This window comes from Bactrocera dorsalis, chromosome 5 (assembly GCF_023373825.1).
Source record: "Bactrocera dorsalis isolate Fly_Bdor chromosome 5, ASM2337382v1, whole genome shotgun sequence".
NCBI classification, from domain to species: Eukaryota; Metazoa; Arthropoda; class Insecta; order Diptera; family Tephritidae; genus Bactrocera; species Bactrocera dorsalis.
The window spans coordinates 4,441,390-4,461,661 of NC_064307.1; the positions used below are offsets into that span (position 1 = coordinate 4,441,390).

Genomic DNA, 20,272 nt, shown 5'->3' on the forward strand with positions numbered 1-20,272 from the left:
TGCAAGGATTTTTAATATTACTCATTTATATAAATAATTAATATTATATAAATAAGTGATCATTGTAAACTTCCACAAAATGAAATTAATACAGCATTAATTTTACAGTTTTGTTTTTCAATTGTAGTTTTATGCACTTACTACTTCCACTTCTCAAAAACTACTTAAATATTACCTACCAAAAATTCTCTAGTAAAAAGATTAATTTGTTTCATTGCCTTTATTTAGTACACGTTAAAATCAAATTACATTGTTATATTTTATATTTAAAAATGTATTTTACTTAAAAAAAAAATTATTTTCTATTGAAATAAAACAATTTAAAGTTCATAATCGCCATTAACACTTTGTTCTTGATCATCTGTACCAACTTCTTCAAAATCTCTCTCTAATGTAGCCAAGTCTTCACGAGCTTCCGTAAACTCGCCTTCTTCCATTCCTTCGCCAACATACCAATGCACAAATGCACGTTTCTTAAACATTAAATCGAACTTGTAATCCAAGTTACTGAATGCAACAGCAATAGCAGTTGTATTTGATAGCATACAAACCGCACGAGGAGTCTGGGCTAAATCTCCTCCAGGTACGCATGCAGGCTTCTCATAATTAATTCCAATTTTAAAACCTGTTGGACACCAATCCACGAATTGAATATGTCGCTTAGATTTTATAGCCGATACTGCCGCGTTTACATCTTTTGGTACAACATCCCCACGATAGAGCATACAACAAGCCATATATTTTCCAGCACGTGGATCACATTTCACCATCATATTTGAAGCTTCGAAACATGAGTTTGTTAATGCCATTATAGTATTGTGTTCATGCGATGCATTTGATGAAGACACCAGTGGAGCGTATGCAACTAGTGGGAAGTGAATTCGAGGATAAGGTACTAAATTTGTTTGAAATTCATTAAGATCAACATTCATAGAACCACTGAAACGTAAAGAAGCTGTAGTTGAACTAACAATTTGTGCAATAAGGCGATTCAGGTTACGATAATTGGGACGATCAATATTCAAACTATTCTGACATATTTCATAGATTGCTTCATTGTCAACTATAAAAACGCAGTCCGAAGTCTCCAAAGTCGCGTGTGTAGTGAGAACTGCATTGTATGGCTCTACAACTGACGTTGAAACTCTTGGTGACGGGTACACTGCAAAATCCAATTTACATTTTTTACTATAATCTGCAGTTAAGCGTTCCATAAGTAAAGAAGTAAAGCCCGATCCAGTTCCACCACCAAGACTATGAAATATTAAGAAACCTTGAAGACTTTCACATTGTTCAGATAATTTTTGAATGCGATTCATAACTTTATCAATTGCTTCTTTTCCGATAGAGTAATGGCCACGTGCATAATTATTGGCTGCATCTTCTTTTCCAGATATCAGTTGTTCTGGATGATACAAACTCTTAAGGTTACCTGTACGTACATCATCTATAACTGTAGGCTCAAGATCAACAAAAACAGTACGTGGTACATGTTTGCCCAGACCAGTTTCTGCGAAAAAGGTATTCGAGTCATTCGTGGTTTCATTTTTAGTATCTTGTGATAATTTATTCGATCCATTTGTATTCTCTGCTTTACTTTTAGTAGAGCCGTCAACATCAATGCCGTGCTCCAAAAGGTACAATTCCCAGCAAGCATTTCCGATTTGAATTCCTCCTTGCCCGATTTGTATTGATATTACCTCACGCTTAAAAAATAATTATCTTTCATAAATACTCCTTCTAAAAGATAGCAATTATTGCTTCATCTTACCATTTTTAAAGAATTTGTATGTGAAAGTTAAAAAGGCGCCAATATTTCAACCCCAAAGCAAATTACAAAATAGCTGCTTTGCGAATATCTTGTATGCCGTTAGGAAAGATAATGTCCTTAGTGTCAAGGCACAGTTAAAGCCTAGCACATTAAGCTTATTCGCGTACATACTTATGCCGTAGTTTAACAAATGGTATATATTCTGTAGAAGGGAGGAAAACCGCCCTGACTGCTTTTGAAATATTTTTTCGCGCCATTTTAAATCAATTACACAATCGGTATCAACGTAGTTTTAACTATAGTATAACATTTAAATTTTTTAATTGAATAGACATATGTATGTACATACTATTTGAAATCAAATTTCATTTATGCTTTTATTTATATATGTATATTTATATAAAAAAATTGATATACATATTGTTTTCTTTAAAAGCTCAGAAGTTTAATTAATTTTACTAATTTTTAAAAAATATTTTAAATTTATAGGCTTGTGTGACCTCGACTTAAATGTATAACCAATAATTATAATGGATAACTGTTGTATATGTAGATAATTATATAAATAATTTAAATAATGATATAACTACCCGATTTATTAACTGGTATTAAAAAAGAAATTGTTTAAAATAATTTCTATTATTCAAATTTCCGATTCTAATTATCCAAAAAATCATGGTTTATTTAAAATATATTTTTAATATAGTTAGTACTTTCATTATATATGAAAACTTTTGCGATGAGGGAGATCTCTCAATCCAGATATATTCGATATTTCCAATAGTTTTCTATATTGCCACGTCGGAGAGAGTTTTCATTAAAATTTCGATATATCGATAAATACATTCGATAAAACTTTACTTAATCTTTACATATCGCTTATTAAACAATTTAATAACTGGTTTTAGGAAGATGAAGGAAGGTTTTATCAAAATCTCTGGTGGACCCACTCACGTAATTACTTGGGGACGTTGGATAGAAGAGCCCTTGGATGATGTGCCCGAGATTGTGATATGTATTCCAGGTAATCCCGGCTTAGTTGGCTTTTATACCGAATTCCTGCACTTATTGTATGAGCAATTGGGTGAAAAAATTCCGGTTTGGATAATTGGTAAGATTCGCAGTTTTTAAATTGATTTTTTTTTTCAATTGCTGTTTTTGTTTTTAAAGGTCACCTGGGACACGAAGAACCTTCAAAGGATTGCAAAACGGAAGTTCCTTGCCTTAAGGGAAATGAGAAAATATTTGATCTAAATGGACAGTTATATCATAAAAAGGAATTTATTCAACGTTTTGTGCCACGCAATACAAAAATTCATTTAATTGGTCATTCAATTGGAGCATGGATGGTGATGCATTTGTTAGAATTTCAGGATATTCGGCAGCTGGTCAAAAAATGTTACCTTCTATTTCCAACAATAGAGCGTATGATTGACTCATCGAACGGTTGGAATTTCACCAAAATTGGAATTCCACTATACACAGTTCTAGGATTTGTAATTCCATTATTTAATCGGTTACCAAAATATCTTCAAATATGTGGAGTACAAATATATTTCTGGCTCTTAAACATACCGAAGTCGTTTATTGAAACCGCTTTAGAATACTCGAAGGCTCCTGTGATGGAAAAAGTAATATTTTTGGCAAAAGATGAAATGGTTCGGGTACGTGATTTAGATCAAAGTTTGATGGAGAGACATTTATCATTGTTAAAGATGTATTATGGTACAACGGATGGGTGGGTACCAGTCGAGTACTATAAAGAAATATGCAGAAAGTATCCCAAAATTGACGCCGAATTAGATAAAGAGTCTATAGATCATGCATTTGTATTGAGAAACTCGGAGGCAATGTCTCGTATAGTAGGTAAAATGATTAAAGAACATTCAGAAATTTTGAAATGAATGCATATATGGATATACATATGTATGTAGCTTTACTTATATTTTCTTTGCCATAAAATTAATAATATAAAATAATTAGAAAAATGTTTAGATCCATATACATACATAGATATCCATAACTATCATTATCGGATCAAATTAGACTAATAATTATATATATTAAATGAAACAAATGTTATTGACATTTTACGCTGAGGATGATTTATATATATATATATTTAGTGGTATTTTGGTTGAATTAATACATAGCTACATATATTAAAACAAAAAACATAGTATTTTATTCAGATTCTGAAACCGATGGACTGCGTGAATGAGATTTTACTGAAGACTTGTCCTTTGTACGTTGGGGTGAAGAAGAAGGTGAGCGCGAAGCAGATCTCGACTTTGAAGGCGATCTAGATCTTGAGCTCGACTTTGAACGCGACCGTCTTTCAGATCCACTACCAGAACGTGATCTAGATCTAGATCTAGACCGGGAACCGGAACGAGATCTACTTTCACTATGAGAACGTTGTTCTGACGGTGATCTTGATATACGACGCACGCGCTTGGACTCAACACTACCGTCACTGTCACTTTCACTTTGATCTCTGTTAGCAACATGCTTTCGCTTGCGTCCACCAGCATCGCTATCGGATTCACTCGTGGATATCGTAGCTTTCGAAACAATCTTAAGCCGTTGTTTGGCTGACAACTTTTCTTTCGATTCCTTTGCCTCTTTAGCCTTCTTATTTTTCTGTTTCTTTTCTCTAGGTTGGATTTCACCATCACTGTCACTATCATATTTGTCTTGTGCCGATTTTCTCTTTCTACCAGCACCCTTTTTGCGTTCCTTGGGTTTCTTCTTAGAACGTTCAGCACCATCAACTTCTCCAACATCACTACCAGAATCGGAAGCATAACCATCCTTGCGTGGACGACCACCTCCATTGTTAAATGTAAATTATATATAATAAATGCCAATAGATGAAAATTATTTCTATATATAGATTTTACTGTACCTTTCTTGCGTTCTTTGGATTGAGGCGGATTTTCCGAAATAATCAATATGCCCTTAGTTTTCTCAACATATTCCTGGCGTTTTACAAGCATTTGTTCTCGGGACATCTTTTGTTCTTCTTCTCGGCGTTTACGTTCTTCTTCTTGTTTCGTCTTAAAGGCCAATCGTTCCTCTTCCTGCTTGCGACGCAAAGCCTTTTCTTCTTCATCGATACGACGAGCTCGGGAAACATGATATTGGGCTTGAGACAAGAGATCCTGACACTGATTGGCCTCAATGCCAGCAATCTCAATATTGAAACGTGTTTTATCACCACAAATCGAGAGGTATTGAAAATATCTTAGAATTTCAAACAAATGTTCTAATTAGCAAATTTTTCACATGAACCTGATAGAGAAAGCTTCACAATACCTTTGCGCTAATTCCAATTCATGAACAGCTTGCAACACTACATCAAGAGTTGACTTTTCGTCTTTAAGGATAGCCATAGCCAAACGTTGCAGTACCACAGCAATGTTGAAAAGTAATACCTGTAAATTTGAGTTTAACAAATTAAATAATATTAAAAATGTCTTGTTATTATTCGGCTGCACCAAAACTATAATACCACACACTGATGTACCAGAATTTAAAGATGTAACCACCCATTTTACTTAGGGTACAACTATCCCTATTTCATTATCTTACCGTATCTTGTGGCGCAACCCTTCTCGCTTTTAGCAGGACTGTTTTTGCTTCTTTGAGTTTACCTGCACGCAAGTATGCACGTGCCAAATACTGCATCACCTCGACATTATGATGTTTGTAGAATTTTTTCATACAGTTCTCGTACATTTGTATTGCACTGATGTATTGCTTCTGCTCAACATATATATGAGCAATATTTAACCAAACATCTGAGAAGTCAGCCGTTGCCTCTCGAACCTGTGCGAATATATCTCGTGCTTCTATAACACATCCTTTATGCGCCAATACAGCGCCGATGCCATTAGAAGCCCAAATATTTCGAGGATCATTGCGCAAAACCTGTCATTTAAAAATTTATAACGTAATGTAATGTAATGTAAACGGGTTGATATATCTATGTTAGTACGATACCTGTTTATATATAGATAAAGCTTTTTCCTGATGTTTTCGTTCCTTGTCCTTATCTCTGATCGGCTGATGAAGTGTTTGCAATGAAAAATTTCCTAGTGCAATCAACGAGTATGCATCCGTAGCAGTTGTAGGATTTTTCAAGATTGTTTCAAAATTTTTTTGTCCCAAAGCAAATTGCATTTTTGCCAAATGTAAATTTCCTAACAAAGACCTAAATAACATTTATGATAATTATCATCATATATGTATGTATATCAATATTAACCCAATTACCTTGCATCGGGGTTATCGTTATTGATATTTAATGCGTCCTTAAAGAAATCAGATGCTACGAAAATGAGACCCTTGTCACGTGCCATACATCCCAATCGTAAGTAGCAGTCAATATAATTTGGATGTTCTTTTAATATATCTTTGAACAATTTATCGGCTATATCAAAGCTGCACATAGCTTCATTGAGACGAGCTAAATTATAGGTCATTGTCACTGATATGGAATCATAATATTGTTTATCTGCATTCGAGCTATCTGCTTCCACTCTAGCTCTTTGTATTGCTTCGTTTAACTTTTGTTTAGCTATAGTTAAATTACCAATTCGATAATGTAGAGCGGCGACATTATTTAATATTTCTGCCGGTAATTCTACTTTAACCTTTTCGGTTAGAATATTTGATGCTGTAGCGTAGGCGTTTAGAGAAGCTTGAAGATCATTTTGTTCTAAAATTTGGGCTAGCTCTATCCAAGCTTCTACGTCATCAGGAAACTGTTCAGTAACCTTCTTTAAATGTGACTTTGCCATGTCACGTTTTGCTTGTGAGTTTGAGTTTGCATAAAGAGAGCCCAAAATCTTCATTGTTTCGTAGTTTCCTGGTTGAATTTTCAACACTTTTTCAAAACATTGAGCAGCCTAAAAAATAAATAAATGTAACTATATTTTAGTGGTTAATAACAGAGTATTTCTTACATTTTCAGTATCACCGCGATATATATACATCTGTCCGAGACCATAATGAGGTAACACAAAATTAGCAGGTGCGATTTGGGTTGATTGATAGTAGTATTGAAACGCTTGATCATAATCACACTGGGCATGGAAACTGCGTGCTAATTGGTAACAACTCTCTGCTCGCATCGCTTCATTTTCGGTGTTATGAAAAGCATGCAACGCCAAATGTTGAACTTTTTGGTAGTCTTTTTTGAAGAAAAAGTGGTTTGCTAAATGATTTAATACCATAGGGCTTGTAGAATCAATAGTATAAGCTCGGGATAGCATTTGGACACCTAATTTGTTTGAGTCGGGTTCATGCAAATTAAGTTTTAATATTGCCAACCCAATTAAAGCCCCAACACAATTAGAATCGAGTTCTAGTGCTCTTTCAAATGCCTGTTTAGCTTTTTCTTGATTGTTCATTTTAAGGAAACAATGACCCATGCCCATACGAACGTTCGCTGGACAATTCGGATTTGTACGTAGTGCTTTTTTATAAAAAGCTAAAGCTCCTCTATAGTCCTTTTTATTGAAGGCGATGCATGCTTTGCCCAAAAGCGATGGAATATTTGCAGGTGATTGGTTGAGTACGAAATTAAATTGGGCGTCTGCTTGTTCCATTTTATCGCCTTCTAACAAGCAGAAATAAGCTCTACCCAACAAATGATTTTGATCGTACATAATAATTTTATCAGCAGTTGTGTACAAGTTTGTGGCCTTCATAAATAACTCTCGCTTTTTCTCTTTCGATTTTTCCCGATTTGCTTCCTGTACGTAATGTGCAGCCAACATATCATATGCACGCATTTGATCTTTCTCCATGTCACGATAATCGGTATTCCCTTCAGTTCTAGCCGTTTCCAAAAGCCTTATAAAGTCTGCTGTTTTTTTCTCCTTGTAGTACGCCAACTATATATAGATTATGATATTAGAATATATACATTTATAGAATAATTGATATATAAAAACTTACCGCCACGTTCACCCAGGTATTTAACTGGGAACGCTCTTGGCGTAAAATAGCTAGTACTTCCTGACATTCTGGTAACTGATCTGGATGAACCTCAATAACCTGATAGCATTAAGAGAAAAAAAATTCATATCTATAAAACAATAAACTGCATTATGTTATATTACCTCGTCAGTATCCCGCAATGGAATTTCAATAGGCGCTGACATGATTTCTAATAATCTTGAAAACGCAGCAACCAAAACAACAAACTAAATTACTTCGCCAATGCTGGTTAACGTTGAGAGCAATATATCGATTATAAAAACTATCGACTAATTTACTTAAGCTAAGGCTGCGTGCCAAACGGTACAAAAATGAAAATTCTGACAGAGGAATGTGAAATTTTGACATTTTTTGTGGTGAATTCGAATGCTCCCGAGCTGAATAAACTTTTGACAATTTATAAATATGAATACAGACATGCATTACGCGAAACGAATTTAAAATAACAGCAGCATACATAACATGTATGTTATAAAATATGTTATTAACCTGTAATTATTATTTGTTTCATTCAATGCATTCTGAATAAGAATTTAATTAGTGGAAATAAAAAATGAAAAATTAAGAAGATAGAATTAAATTAAAAATAGTGTTTTAGAGTAGCAAATTTTCTTTTTGAATTTTTCAACTAAACGACTTCATGGTTTTGCTCTCAAGAGCTGTTAAAATGTGTACTTATTTTTACGTTTTAGTTGGTTTACACACCGCTACACATTTGTTTTTCAGAATAAGCAGCTCTTGGATTATGGAAAAATGACTTCGAAAGTATGCAATTCATTAAAAAAAAATTGCAACCCGTACAATATTGAATTTATGTATATTTTCCAACAATGAATATAAAGCAGTGAATGAATTTGAAGTAATCTACATTTGACATGCGAATATTAACTTCTTCTTCTTTACTGGCGTAGACACAGCTTACGCGATTATAGCCAGTTTAACCACAGCACGCCAGACGTTTCTTCTTTTCGCGACGTGGTGCTAATTGGAAATACCAAGTGAAGCCAGGTCCTTCTCCACCTGGTCTTTCCAACAGAGTGGAGGTCTTTCTATTCCTCTGCTTCCCCCGGCGGGTATTGCGTCGAATATTTTCAGAGCTGGAGTGTTTTTGTCTGTCTCTTAATTCGCTAAACTATGTCAATGTCATTTGATCGTATATCTCATACAAATCATCGTTCCATCGAATGCAATATTCGCCGTGGCTAAGGCGCAAATGACCTTAAATCTTTCGTAGAACCTTCCTCACGAAAACTCGTAACGCCGATGTTGTCATCATCCCTGCTACTGCACAGTCATGAACAATTATAAAGGGGCTGTGTGTTAGTGGGAGGATGGGGTCATGTGTAGAAGTTCACGCAAGTGAGGAAAGTTCTCTGATCGCCATTCACTTGGGAGTGGGCAGAAACGATTATTTTACATACATATGGCTCAAGCAGCTCACGACTTCCGGTATTTGGCCAAGTATCCTCTGGGCAGCCTAAGAACATCCGTTTTAAGGTGAGCTAAAGTGAGAAGGCGAAACATCCCCTACATAGGGTTGTGCGCTAGGTTTGGAACCCGCCACGTAAAAAAAAAACACCCAATGAAAACTTCGGCTATAATCGCGTAAGCGGTGTCTACGCCAATTAAGAAGAAGTGTGTTAGTGAGTGTGAAATTGAAAGTTTTGACATTTAAAAGTGAATTCAACATTTTTCGTAGTCTATATAGAAGTTAGGATCAACATACCGAATTAGTTACCAGTTTAATAAAAAAGTAAAAAGTGATAAGATTTTTTAATTTGAGTTGAAGAAACTAGTCCACATATGTGGTTTTAGTTTATCGAGGTATGGCTTATAAGACTAATAAAACTTTAACGCATGTATCATCACGCTTATCGTCCTAATAATGAAAATTTTGAAAATCCTTAGATGTTTTCATTCTGTATGAAGGCTTTTGGATTCCTTTGATTTAATATATGACATTGTCCAGTTAAATATATCAATCACAACGACCCTAATATTCATAACAAGTGCTTATATGTATATCGTGCTGTGTTAATAAGTGTTTTATATTTTGTATATATTTAAATAAAGTATATAGATACATAGGTGTGAAAACTTATTAACTGTAAGTACAACAACGTTAAAGTCCAACTTATCACACAAGTTGGCCCTGGTTTAATACATTTGAGTATGGTTTAAATACAATTCATTGACCCATAGTTAAAAATAAAATCCGATCCTTTTTAATATTGGAAATTGTAGAATTTCAAGTTTTTTTTTTGAAAAAGTTCCCTAATAATTTTAAAATACATTTCACTTTTAACTGTAACTATGGGTATATATTTTAATAATTCACAACTGATTAAATTAATCGATTATTAATATTAGTTTCGTCGTCATGAACACCTTTATAATACAACATATTCGTATTTTTAATAATGATTGCTACCACGATCTGAGTATTTTCCACTAACTTTGCTTATCGAATAATGGTCTGAATAACCGTCATATTTGTTCCCTTTATAAGAAATCTCTTTGGTAGGTATATAACCGATGTTATTTTGCCAATGTCTTGTCCAGTAAAGATTTTCATTACGCACTTGAGAAGGTGTTTTGGCGTCTCTGCAAACATGCACGCAGTATATCATGCACCCAATGAGAGTGAGGAATCCAAAAATTAAAAATATAATCCCAAGTATCCTTCAAAACAAAACAAAAAAAAACATTGGGGTATAATAAAGAAAATGAAAAATGAATGAAACTAAGAAATGCATACCACACATATAAGGGATCATAAAATTGCACAACAATCACAAAACCCAAAGTTACGAGAATTAAGCCCAGATTCAAAAGCAACATAAGACAGCAAACTCCTTTTATATTAGGGCAAAAAGGGTTTGGCGCTGACATCGCATCTATTTTTACACCTCTTTTCGTTGTTGAATGAACACTTGGTCCCGTCTTTGCTGTGCTTGCCATCGAGTAAACACTATGTGATGCCGCACGTGATTGTGGTCGATGGCTATACCGACTATGAATGGAATAAAAAGGAAACAAATTAGCAAAGAAACAAAAAATTATAAGATTTCCATTGTGTAGGAGCAACAAAACGTTATTAATTTTATAATTACAATATTTAGTATATACGTTTTTATATTCACCTTATTTCTGAAGGTTCTTTATAAGCAGCACTAGTCACATAAATTTCACTGCTTACATCACCCCCTTGGTCATAAGTAAGCGTAGAAAATGCGCGGGCTTGCGGTGATCCATTTGACCATTTTTGATTATAAATTACACTACTCTCCTCAGCTGGACTTTGCTGGTTTTGATATAAATTTGTTTTGCGTGCAGAACTGTATGGATACTCCTGTGAAACTGTATATCCCGCCGCCGATGCTGCATTATGTGATTCTTCACCATCAGTAGAGTAAGCGCGATTCGAATGCGTATATGCAGGGTATCCAACGGGTTGACTGTGTGTTGCAACATAATGGCCACCTTTAATTCTAAAGGAGTACAGATAATTTAATCGATTTGGAAAAACTATAAATTATATGTCACACTTACTTCTCAACGCGTCTCTCGTGCATTATGTCTGTGTATATTTTCTTATTTTAGTTGCGCCGCATTAATGTAGCAAGGACCTGGAAGAACATTTTTTAGTAAGAGTTTACAGACATCTTTACTAATATGTTATCAATTATAGCTATTATTCTTAAAGAAGTAATCAATGAAGCAGGTGTTAAACCAACAAATAACTTCAAACTAAACATACATATACATATATGTACGTGTGTGAAACTAAAAAATATATTCGTAAATGGCATATTCATATAGTACGTGGGTATGAAAATTGCAAGAAACAATGCATGAGGAAGCAGTCATACATAACTTTATACGTTCGCTTGTATGTAAATATGTATTTCAATAACCACGGGTACAAATTTACAAACGCAGAGGTATTTGCAAGTGGATTTTACCTTACAAAATGAATTTTAATTTTGAATAATTTAAACCGTATATATGTATGTATATTAAAAAAATAGTAGCAGGATACAAATGGAGTATTATAATGCAATATAAATGTAAGCACAGCAAATGCATTGTCTGCCCACCTATCTATATATGTACATATACCACATACATATATACATACATAAGTATGAAAATACGCGTAAAATAGCTGTTTAACATGTGTTCATACATGTATATGAATAACTAACTACATATATGAGTTATACACTTCCAAACTGACAAAGGTTCAGTGAAAACTGTATGCCAAATTAATCCAAAATGTCTAAAACTTAGGCGGAAAATAAATCTTTCGCACATACATACATATGTACGCCTCCACCTACGTGTTTTTGCATATTTGCTTGTAGTATATACAAAAAATATGAATAGTTCCTTTTTATATGGTATACTTACGTAATAATTTTAAAATAGCACCAACAAACACTTGTAAACTAAAGTAAACACTCACAGATTTCAACTCGCCATCAAGGTTAAATATTGAAATCTCTATTTGAAAAACTTACACCTAGAATTTCAGTCTATTTTCAACTTATTTATTTATGTTTTATATATTGTAAAACACTCCTAAAAGTAGCAGAAAATATTTTCGCAAATCTTATGTCTACTTTGTTCGCTGTATATGTATCAACAAACTAACTATTCTCCATTTTCTTATTTCTATAATCGAAAGCTTTTTATTATTGCCAGGTTATAAGAACCTACGCGTTTAGCGTCAACTCTAATATCATCAAGCAGAAAGTCGGCGCTTTTAGCTTTAAACATAAAATGCATTTGGAAACCAGTTTTGTACGCCAAGCTTAATAATCCCAAGCTCTAAGCCTGAACTTATTGTTGCTAAAAGTAACCGATTATTTGTTGCGTTGTTTAACTTTATCACAAGAAACAAAACTTACGTCACTATAAAAATCTTTATTTTACACTTATATCTCATTTTATATTTATATCTCTTACAGTCTCTAAAACGTAATTTTACTAATATATACGTATATAAGTTTAAGAACTCAAATGTATTGATTGTAATGTGGAATAAGTCCTCCGTAGTTAAAGTCCAATAATGCCAATAAGATGACACCTCTTCGATTCACTTCGGAAATGGACTTGCTATTTAGTTGCTAAAAACAAAAAACATTGATTTAATACAATTACCTTTAATGTGAAAAATATTACCTGCTCCTAAAATCTAAGTCGTAATATTCCAGATTTTTAATAACATTTCATAGGAACTTTTTTAAAATATAGTTAATGAAAATGATTTATTTAGCGCTGTATGTGATATATTATGACCACTTATACGGGGGTGCGTATTAGTGTTTGCTCGCTTAACTCCGGTAAAGGTATTAAGATTGAACATACCATTGGTAGAAATGTCTCCTTCTGTTGTTTGAAAATATTTACTGAAATTCAAAAAGAAATAAAAGCTGAATGAAATGAACTTTTATTTTAATGTTTACTTGGAAAAAATATGAAAGAAAATTCAGATTTTACAAATTGCAATTATTTTCATTATTTTTGAAACTATACTTCAGAATTTTTCTCATCCACAAAAGACTTAAGCACCAAACGTGCAGTGATATGTGTGTGTGTTCAAAAAACAACGGGAATTTAAAAATTAAAGCTTTGTGGGATTGGAGAATCCAATCGTCAATTTTTTTATTATTTCGATATACATACAACTGAAATACAATAAAATTTTTCGTTGTATTCATTCCTCTCTTTGTTGAGCTAAAAGAAATGGATCAAAGAATTTGTTCGTAAACCAATACTGTAACGATGTGTCATGCTTCATATTCATCAGACAAGGCTGAGTGCTCCTTTTCCTGTATTCAAAAATAAAGATAACCTTGAAGGGCCGTCATTTTACGAGCATAGGTGACATTAAAAGCGCATCGCTGAACCAATAAAGGCTATCACAAAAATCGAGTTTAAGAAGTGATGGCATAACTAAAATATTTCGAAGGCGACAACTTTAAGGGGTTTCACGACTCGAACACATTTTTTATTGTCTTCTTTAATTATACTCAACCGATCTTGATGAAATTTTACACAGGTCTTCGAGATATAATTTACAATGTGTTGAACGAAGGTTAGGTTCAATTATAATTGTTTATAAAACAAACAAACAAATTACTTAAATTATATTTTTTTATCGAAATGTGCGCGCAAAAACACACACTTTTTTGTTTTTCCTTCGTCCAATACCTAGTTTATGGTCTTAATTTGATGATCCTGTAAGAAGCTCTGCTGTCAACTCGGAGACACTTTTTTCCGAGAAACTGACGGAGATGACATCGTAGCCGAGTTTTGAATATTTTTCATTGCAAATTTCACAAAATCTTTGTAAAAAAAAATAAGTTTAAATAAAATATTTCATTTTTTAAGAGAAAGAAATATTGAAAATATAATTTTTTTGCTCTACCAAACACATGTAACCCCTTAAAGTAGACAAATTTATCAATTTTTTTCAGAAACGAAAATTTCCGTTACTTTTTGAACACACCTCGTACGCTGTCTGACACAAAAAATCATCAAAACAATAAAAATTACTTTGATTAAAGCGAAATTGCTTTCTAAGATGAAATTATTATATAAATAACGATATTGGTTACATATTTATATACATGATTTACACTAACAAAGTTATACTTGAAATCACAAGGTGATGCAAATTTTTCCAGTCCGTTTGACTTTAAATTAAGTGCACATATAAATTAATAAATAATTAATAAACACCTTGAAGCTTTCGTAAATATAATTGAATTACTATTTGAATTAAACTCTAGTTTTACTACCTCATACCGGATTAAAACAAAAATTAATTAAAGAAATCGGATTAAAATTTATTTTTAATTTTAAACTTCAAATATCGAATTTGAAAAAAAAATGTAATCCCATTTTTTCACGTTTGCGTACTTCAAGTTCTAACATTTTCATTATTAAACTTTTTTTGAGTAAAAAAATTTACCACTCTGATTATTAGCCATTTCTTACTCCTTACTCTTTACTAATTTACTTTATTTGTTTATAGATACAAACCTTTTCGGCTGCAATTCAAATTTCTTTATTTTAAGTACTTCCCTTTCCAATTGTTTACGCTCATATCGCAACTGCTCGTATTTTTCGTATTTCTGCTTTGAATTAATCTCCAAAGCATTACACTTTCTTTTAACTTTTTCCATTTCAGTTCGCTGAAAATTAAATAAATAAATATAACTGTATTTTGGTATGAATACTATCATAAACTACATTTCATTAAAGCTCAACATTATTGCGATAAAAAAAAAATTATAAACTACATTAATTTTAGAATTAGTTTCTACATTAAATAGAGGATTAATTTTTCATTTTGGTGACATACCTTACGAAACATCCCTATTTTAAAACTTTCTCGCTGTTTTGTCTGAAAATTCAAGATGCGTTCATTGGGTTCACGCCATGGTTCAGGATTTAAAAGCTCTTTTGCATGTGCTGGCATAACGTTGCATAATACTCGATAACGCTGTGTTTTATTACAAATTGGACAATTTACTTCACTGGACACATTTATATGATTAATAGCGAGCGTTGTTGTACATTTTTCGCATATCATATGATTACAAGATAGCAAGAATATTCTCCTTCGCTTACGTATATATAATTCTAAGCAACGGTTGCAGTGTATCCAATATAAACCCACATCTTTTGGCAATTTTAAATTTGAATTTGTATTAAGATCATCGAACGATTCTCTCTCCATAGTTTTTATTTCAGTAATTCAAATTTAAAGATGTAACTGGTTCTATAACTGTTTGTATAAATGATGTCCGTTAACATTTGTTAAGCTCATTTTACACAAGATAAATATCACAGTTGGTTTGTGCATTTTTACTCTAATGCCTGATTCACATACAACTTTGGCTTCGCTTTGCTTCAGACTTTTGCTTTGACAGCAAAGTTTGATGTATTCTTTTGTATGATTATTTGGCAAGCAAAATATTGGGCAAGTCTCATCTTTTTACGCATTGCTAAGCAACAGAGACTTCGTTGTTAACCGAACCGAATTCGTACTGGTTTAATGCTTCGCGATAGAATTCGGCTTCAATTTCTTGCAGACCTATGATTTTATTGATAAAAAAGTTTTATAAGAACTTACACAAACAAAGTACGTTATTATAAAAAGTTTTCAATGTGATGCAAAGCAAACCGAAGCAAAATGTTGTACAATAACCAGTTTCAGAAATATTAACCAAATTTATACATTTATTTTATAAGCAACATTAATATTATGTATTAACTGAATTGTATATATTTATGTATATTGCTTATTGTTTATAAGTATTTATTTATATATTTATGAATATTATTTATTGTTTTGACGCGGAAAGTCGATATTTCATTAATTAAACTGTGCATCTACACATGTTTTTTATATTTTATAAGTTTATTTTGAATAAGATGATATTAAATTCCATTTTAATGTTACATACGTAATATTAAGAGCTGCCAAAAACTAATGAATCACCTTAATATGTTATATTATTATAGTTATCGATTATTAAATTTTATCGGTAAAGTATTATGTGAAATAAGGCGGGAAATTTGCTGAGTGTGCGGAAAATATTAGTAAACATTTCAATGTGTTTGAGCACTCGAAAAGGAAAATTAGGCAATAAAACAAGAACTATAAGTGGAATATCGAAATAAAATGGAGAAAACTCTGGTTGACGAAAGCAATGATGATAACATTGCAAGCTCAAGTAATTTTAAGGTAACACATCCATATAAAAATATATCATTAAAAACATCTAACTCGAACAAAAACATACACATTTTGTAGAAAATAGTGTGAATTGAGGGGTTTTACGTTATAATTTCATATAATGACATGTTTATAAAACAAAACAATAAATGTAATTATTTCTATCAATATGTAGGAGATAGAAGATGATGACCCCAACAATAAAAATAAAGAGGACCAAAATAATATTTTTGATTTTGATGAAGGAACACACAAAGTGGAAGAAGAAAATATTTCTCATGTTCCGGAACAGGTGGAAAAGGTAAAATTAAAATTAATAAGGGTGTATGTATATATTTCGCTCTTTATTGATATAAAAATTTATTTTATAGCCATCGATACCAACTGATAAGCAAACCATTCAAAGCCAACAACAGCGTCTACAAAGAGAAGCTCAATTTAGGTAAGAGCACTGAGATTTTATCTACCGTATTTTTTACATTTAATTGTATAGCATTCCGTACCATAAGCCAAAAAAATATACGTTGAAGGAATTTCTAAGTCGGCGTACTATTATCAAACCATGTGAACCCACCAAAGAGAACTGTTTTTCGGAAGCCTTGGGAAGATCAAAAAATTTGAAAATGTCCAAAGAAGAATTAGAAATTTATTCGTAAGTCATGTATATTAGAAAAAAGAAACAGTTTTATTTTGAATCTCTTCTATGTATATAGGAAATTAATGGAAGACAGAGCCAAAGAAGCATCTGAATTCTTCAAAGATGATAACACCGATGATTCAAAACAGAAGGGCAGCAATTGTGAGGAAAAAGTTTCTAATAGTAAACATGAAACAAGGAATGAAGCCAGTACCATTTCACAAAAACTCAACGAATCAAATGAAAATGAAAAATGTCGAGATGAAAATGTGTCGAATATTGTAATTACGGAAATTGTAGAGCTTCCAAAATTGAATATAAGTGATATAGCTAAGGACTTAAATTTAAAAAATATCATAAATCAAACATTGATGTCCAAAGAAAGGACAGAATTTCCAATAGAATCAAATTCAAAAGTTACTCATCTATTAAAGGCGAGTCCTACATTAAACGGAAAACAGGACATCACATTCGATTTGATATCGACTGAAAATGATACCCCTAAAACAATTAGCAGGGCTAATAGTTTGCTGGAAAGACTTATGAAAACGAACACTTGCCATAAACCTAAAACTAATGACACTATTGGGTGAGTGGTTCAAAAGTGAATTTATTATCTTTCATCATCTAAGAATATAAAAATATCTTTGTAGAATTAAAAGAACGAAATGTAAAACAAATACTCTAATTGATGAAGCTGAAACTTATTCGAATAAAAAACCTGGAGAATCGTTTTTAAAATTGAAAGACAACCTGAAGTCCATCATCTTGGAAAAGCGTAGAGAAGAACTGAAGAAAAAACAAATGGAGGAAAATAATACGAAGAATGCTATTGATAATCCTGAATATTTTGAAGATTATATGGAATGCGAGGATAAACTATCGGTAAGAATGTGTTTGCAAAGTATTATATATAAATGCTATATCGATTCGTAATATTCATTCTAGCGCGATAGCTCTGACAACTCTGAATCCGAGACCGACGGAGAATCTGTACATGAAGAGCATTCGGAGGTTGATGATGAAGACGATGCGGTTGATAAAAACCAAACACCTCTCTGGGATTCTAAACCGTCAGACGTTGGCACAATTAATAATTGTCTCTTAAAAATTGACTCTGATGATTCCAATGAATCCCAACATTTTAACCCATCAGTCATTAGTCAAGTACCCGCAACACAAATATGTAATCCAGATGAGGAAGCAGATCAATTAATAAATTTATGTTCTGGCACTTTTGAAACGCAACCGACTAATACACCAAATGAAACCATCGACAAAGAAATTCTATCATCAAGTGAAGAAAATTCTCCACATTCAAGTGGTAAAAATATACGAACTAAAAAGTTTACAAAGAAAATAAAGAAATCCAAAATGAAATTGGGTTTCTCTGATGATGAGGCTGATGAGTCCGACGACCCTGACACAAATGAGGTCACAAGCGAAAAAAATTTTTCCATTAATGACGAACCTGATACTTATATTGATTATGACTCAGAAGAAAATGAAATAACTGTGGAACTGACCAAGCAAGACTGCTTAAAGAAAGCAGAAACCTTTTTCGAAAGGGAGGCAGAGCTTTCTGAATCCGATTGGGGTAGCGCAGATGAAGACGAAAAGAATTTGGATCAATACGAGAATGAAGTAGGGGACGAAGATGTGTTCGACAAAGAGGAAATAAGAGATGAACTAGGGAAAATACACGCGTGAGTATTGAACGTAATTTGTCGAATTGTATTTAATATAAATTTGGTGACAAATGTCTAGGCGTAAAATGTTAGATGAGGATTTGCGGCAAGTACATAAATTGCAAGAAATTCTATTTGAAGATGAAGACGAAGCTGCACAACGACAACGTAAATTTCGGTGGAAAAATTTAGACAATTCATTCAACCTTGAAATTAGTCAAAACAATGTCACAGAAACAAAACCGGAAGAAGAAGGTAGTGATGATGAAAACGAGCATTTATGGAGAAAAATTCGTTTTGAACGCGAACAGGCGATAAAGGATCATTTTTTAAATGAAGTATGTTATTCATAAGTTTGGTGTAGGTATTACTAAAAAAAAACTTATTTTTAGAATGTCTTAGAAGCGAGCACCTCGGATGTTACTTCCAAAATAAATGATATTAGAAATGTCACAAGGGTAAATATGTCGAAATCTATCGTCGATGGGTCTGAAGAAAAAGAGAAGTCGCCATTTTTGATATCGAAAGAACTTATCAAATCTGAAAGCGCCAAAGCTCGAAGCTCATTTCTGCTAAGGAATAAAAAGGTTTTATCGAGAACAATATGTTCGGTTAAAAGCAGTAACAACGATGTAAATACGTCACCAGACAAAATAGGAGTTAAAACGACAAATTCTAACAAATTTGTTTTTACTACGTTAACATTTGAAGAACATGAGGTATAATATCACAGCCTTAATCATATAATATCTAACGTTTATCCCATATTTATCTTAGACTTTAAAAAGGAAAGCCGATGATACGAATGGAGGTATCGACACCAAAATTATTAAGAAGACTAAAACCGAAACAAAAAAGGGGGAATATTTAATAGATAAATTATTGTAAATTTTATTTTTGTCCATAACATTATTTTTACTTGATTTAAATTTAAGAAAACACATGCACAAATAAGCTATATATAGTAGTATAACACATTTAATAAATTGGTAAAGTCTTTTGCTTTAAAATAAAGTTTTTTACACACAACGAACGAAAAAAAAAAATTTACAGAAAGGTGGTGCAGGATATATTTTTTGGAAAATATTGCCTATTTCATGGGTAATTATGTTCTCCTGACATTATTTGACTACCTAAGCCTGTAAATTTTTAGGTGTTTGTTTATTCAAGACTTTTTCTTCAAAAACTACAACTACATAAAATAAATTCGCATAACAAACAATACATTTTGATTATATTTAAATAATACAAGACAAAAATAACGGTAATTAATAGATAATTACATTTAAAGTGTTGCCAAGGTAGTGTACAAGTTTTGCTTGGCTGCTTAAAAGCGATGTATTTTATTTTTTTGTAATCTTTCATATCAAAATTAATTTATTGTTAAAATTTTTATAAAATACATTATATTC

General features: G+C 32.4%; 6 protein-coding genes across 8 annotated transcripts; 2 read left to right on the top strand and 4 right to left on the bottom strand.

Moving 5' to 3' along the window:
• Positions 1–201: 201 nt before the first annotated feature.
• On the bottom strand, positions 202–1,930 carry LOC105232619 (tubulin alpha-4 chain). The gene is made up of 2 exons (XM_011214368.4): positions 1,772–1,930; positions 202–1,706 (listed from the first exon to the last, which is right to left on the bottom strand). Exons 1-2 carry the CDS (start codon positions 1,772–1,774, stop codon positions 321–323), a joined length of 1,389 nt encoding a protein of 462 aa, XP_011212670.1. The 5' UTR covers positions 1,775–1,930; the 3' UTR covers positions 202–320.
• A 686-nt stretch (positions 1,931–2,616) lies between these two features.
• Positions 2,617–3,930, top strand: LOC105232616 (lipid droplet-associated hydrolase). Its single transcript, XM_011214366.4, has 2 exons — positions 2,617–2,882; positions 2,942–3,930. Exons 1-2 carry the CDS (start codon positions 2,684–2,686, stop codon positions 3,673–3,675), a joined length of 933 nt encoding a protein of 310 aa, XP_011212668.2. The 5' UTR covers positions 2,617–2,683; the 3' UTR covers positions 3,676–3,930.
• LOC105232618 (RNA polymerase-associated protein CTR9 homolog) lies at positions 3,851–8,058 on the bottom strand. The gene is made up of 9 exons (XM_011214367.4): positions 7,903–8,058; positions 7,739–7,837; positions 6,742–7,674; positions 6,050–6,684; positions 5,777–5,987; positions 5,366–5,704; positions 5,090–5,208; positions 4,680–5,017; positions 3,851–4,602 (listed from the first exon to the last, which is right to left on the bottom strand). The coding sequence occupies exons 1-9, from the start codon at positions 7,942–7,944 to the stop codon at positions 3,956–3,958; spliced, it is 3,363 nt and encodes a 1,120-aa protein (XP_011212669.2). The 5' UTR covers positions 7,945–8,058; the 3' UTR covers positions 3,851–3,955.
• Positions 8,059–9,793: 1,735 nt separating this feature from the next.
• LOC105226506 (uncharacterized) lies at positions 9,794–12,524 on the bottom strand. Its single transcript, XM_011205397.4, has 5 exons — positions 12,194–12,524; positions 11,333–11,409; positions 10,924–11,271; positions 10,539–10,793; positions 9,794–10,462 (listed from the first exon to the last, which is right to left on the bottom strand). The coding sequence occupies exons 2-5, from the start codon at positions 11,353–11,355 to the stop codon at positions 10,195–10,197; spliced, it is 894 nt and encodes a 297-aa protein (XP_011203699.1). The 5' UTR covers positions 11,356–11,409; positions 12,194–12,524; the 3' UTR covers positions 9,794–10,194.
• A 165-nt stretch (positions 12,525–12,689) lies between these two features.
• LOC109579554 (RING finger protein vilya) lies at positions 12,690–15,821 on the bottom strand. Of its 2 annotated transcripts, none has more exons than XM_049458783.1 (4): positions 15,156–15,821; positions 14,834–14,985; positions 12,968–13,194; positions 12,690–12,901 (listed from the first exon to the last, which is right to left on the bottom strand). In XM_049458783.1, the coding sequence occupies exons 1-3, from the start codon at positions 15,531–15,533 to the stop codon at positions 13,029–13,031; spliced, it is 696 nt and encodes a 231-aa protein (XP_049314740.1). In that variant the 5' UTR covers positions 15,534–15,821; the 3' UTR covers positions 12,690–12,901; positions 12,968–13,028. The 2 variants fall into 2 exon arrangements, with proteins under 2 accessions (XP_049314740.1, XP_029406134.2); XM_029550274.2 differs by having other exon boundaries at positions 12,690–12,912; positions 15,156–15,811.
• Positions 15,822–16,354: 533 nt separating this feature from the next.
• Positions 16,355–19,911, top strand: LOC105226504 (claspin). 2 transcript variants are annotated; one of them, XM_011205395.4, is made up of 10 exons: positions 16,355–16,544; positions 16,711–16,836; positions 16,907–16,977; positions 17,029–17,187; positions 17,249–17,761; positions 17,826–18,057; positions 18,121–18,878; positions 18,940–19,198; positions 19,253–19,579; positions 19,638–19,911. In XM_011205395.4, exons 1-10 carry the CDS (start codon positions 16,482–16,484, stop codon positions 19,746–19,748), a joined length of 2,619 nt encoding a protein of 872 aa, XP_011203697.2. In that variant the 5' UTR covers positions 16,355–16,481; the 3' UTR covers positions 19,749–19,911. The 2 variants fall into 2 exon arrangements, with proteins under 2 accessions (XP_011203697.2, XP_011203698.2); XM_011205396.4 differs by lacking the exon at positions 16,355–16,544 and having other exon boundaries at positions 16,769–16,836; positions 17,045–17,187; positions 19,638–19,910.
• The last annotated feature ends 361 nt before the right edge of the window (positions 19,912–20,272 follow it).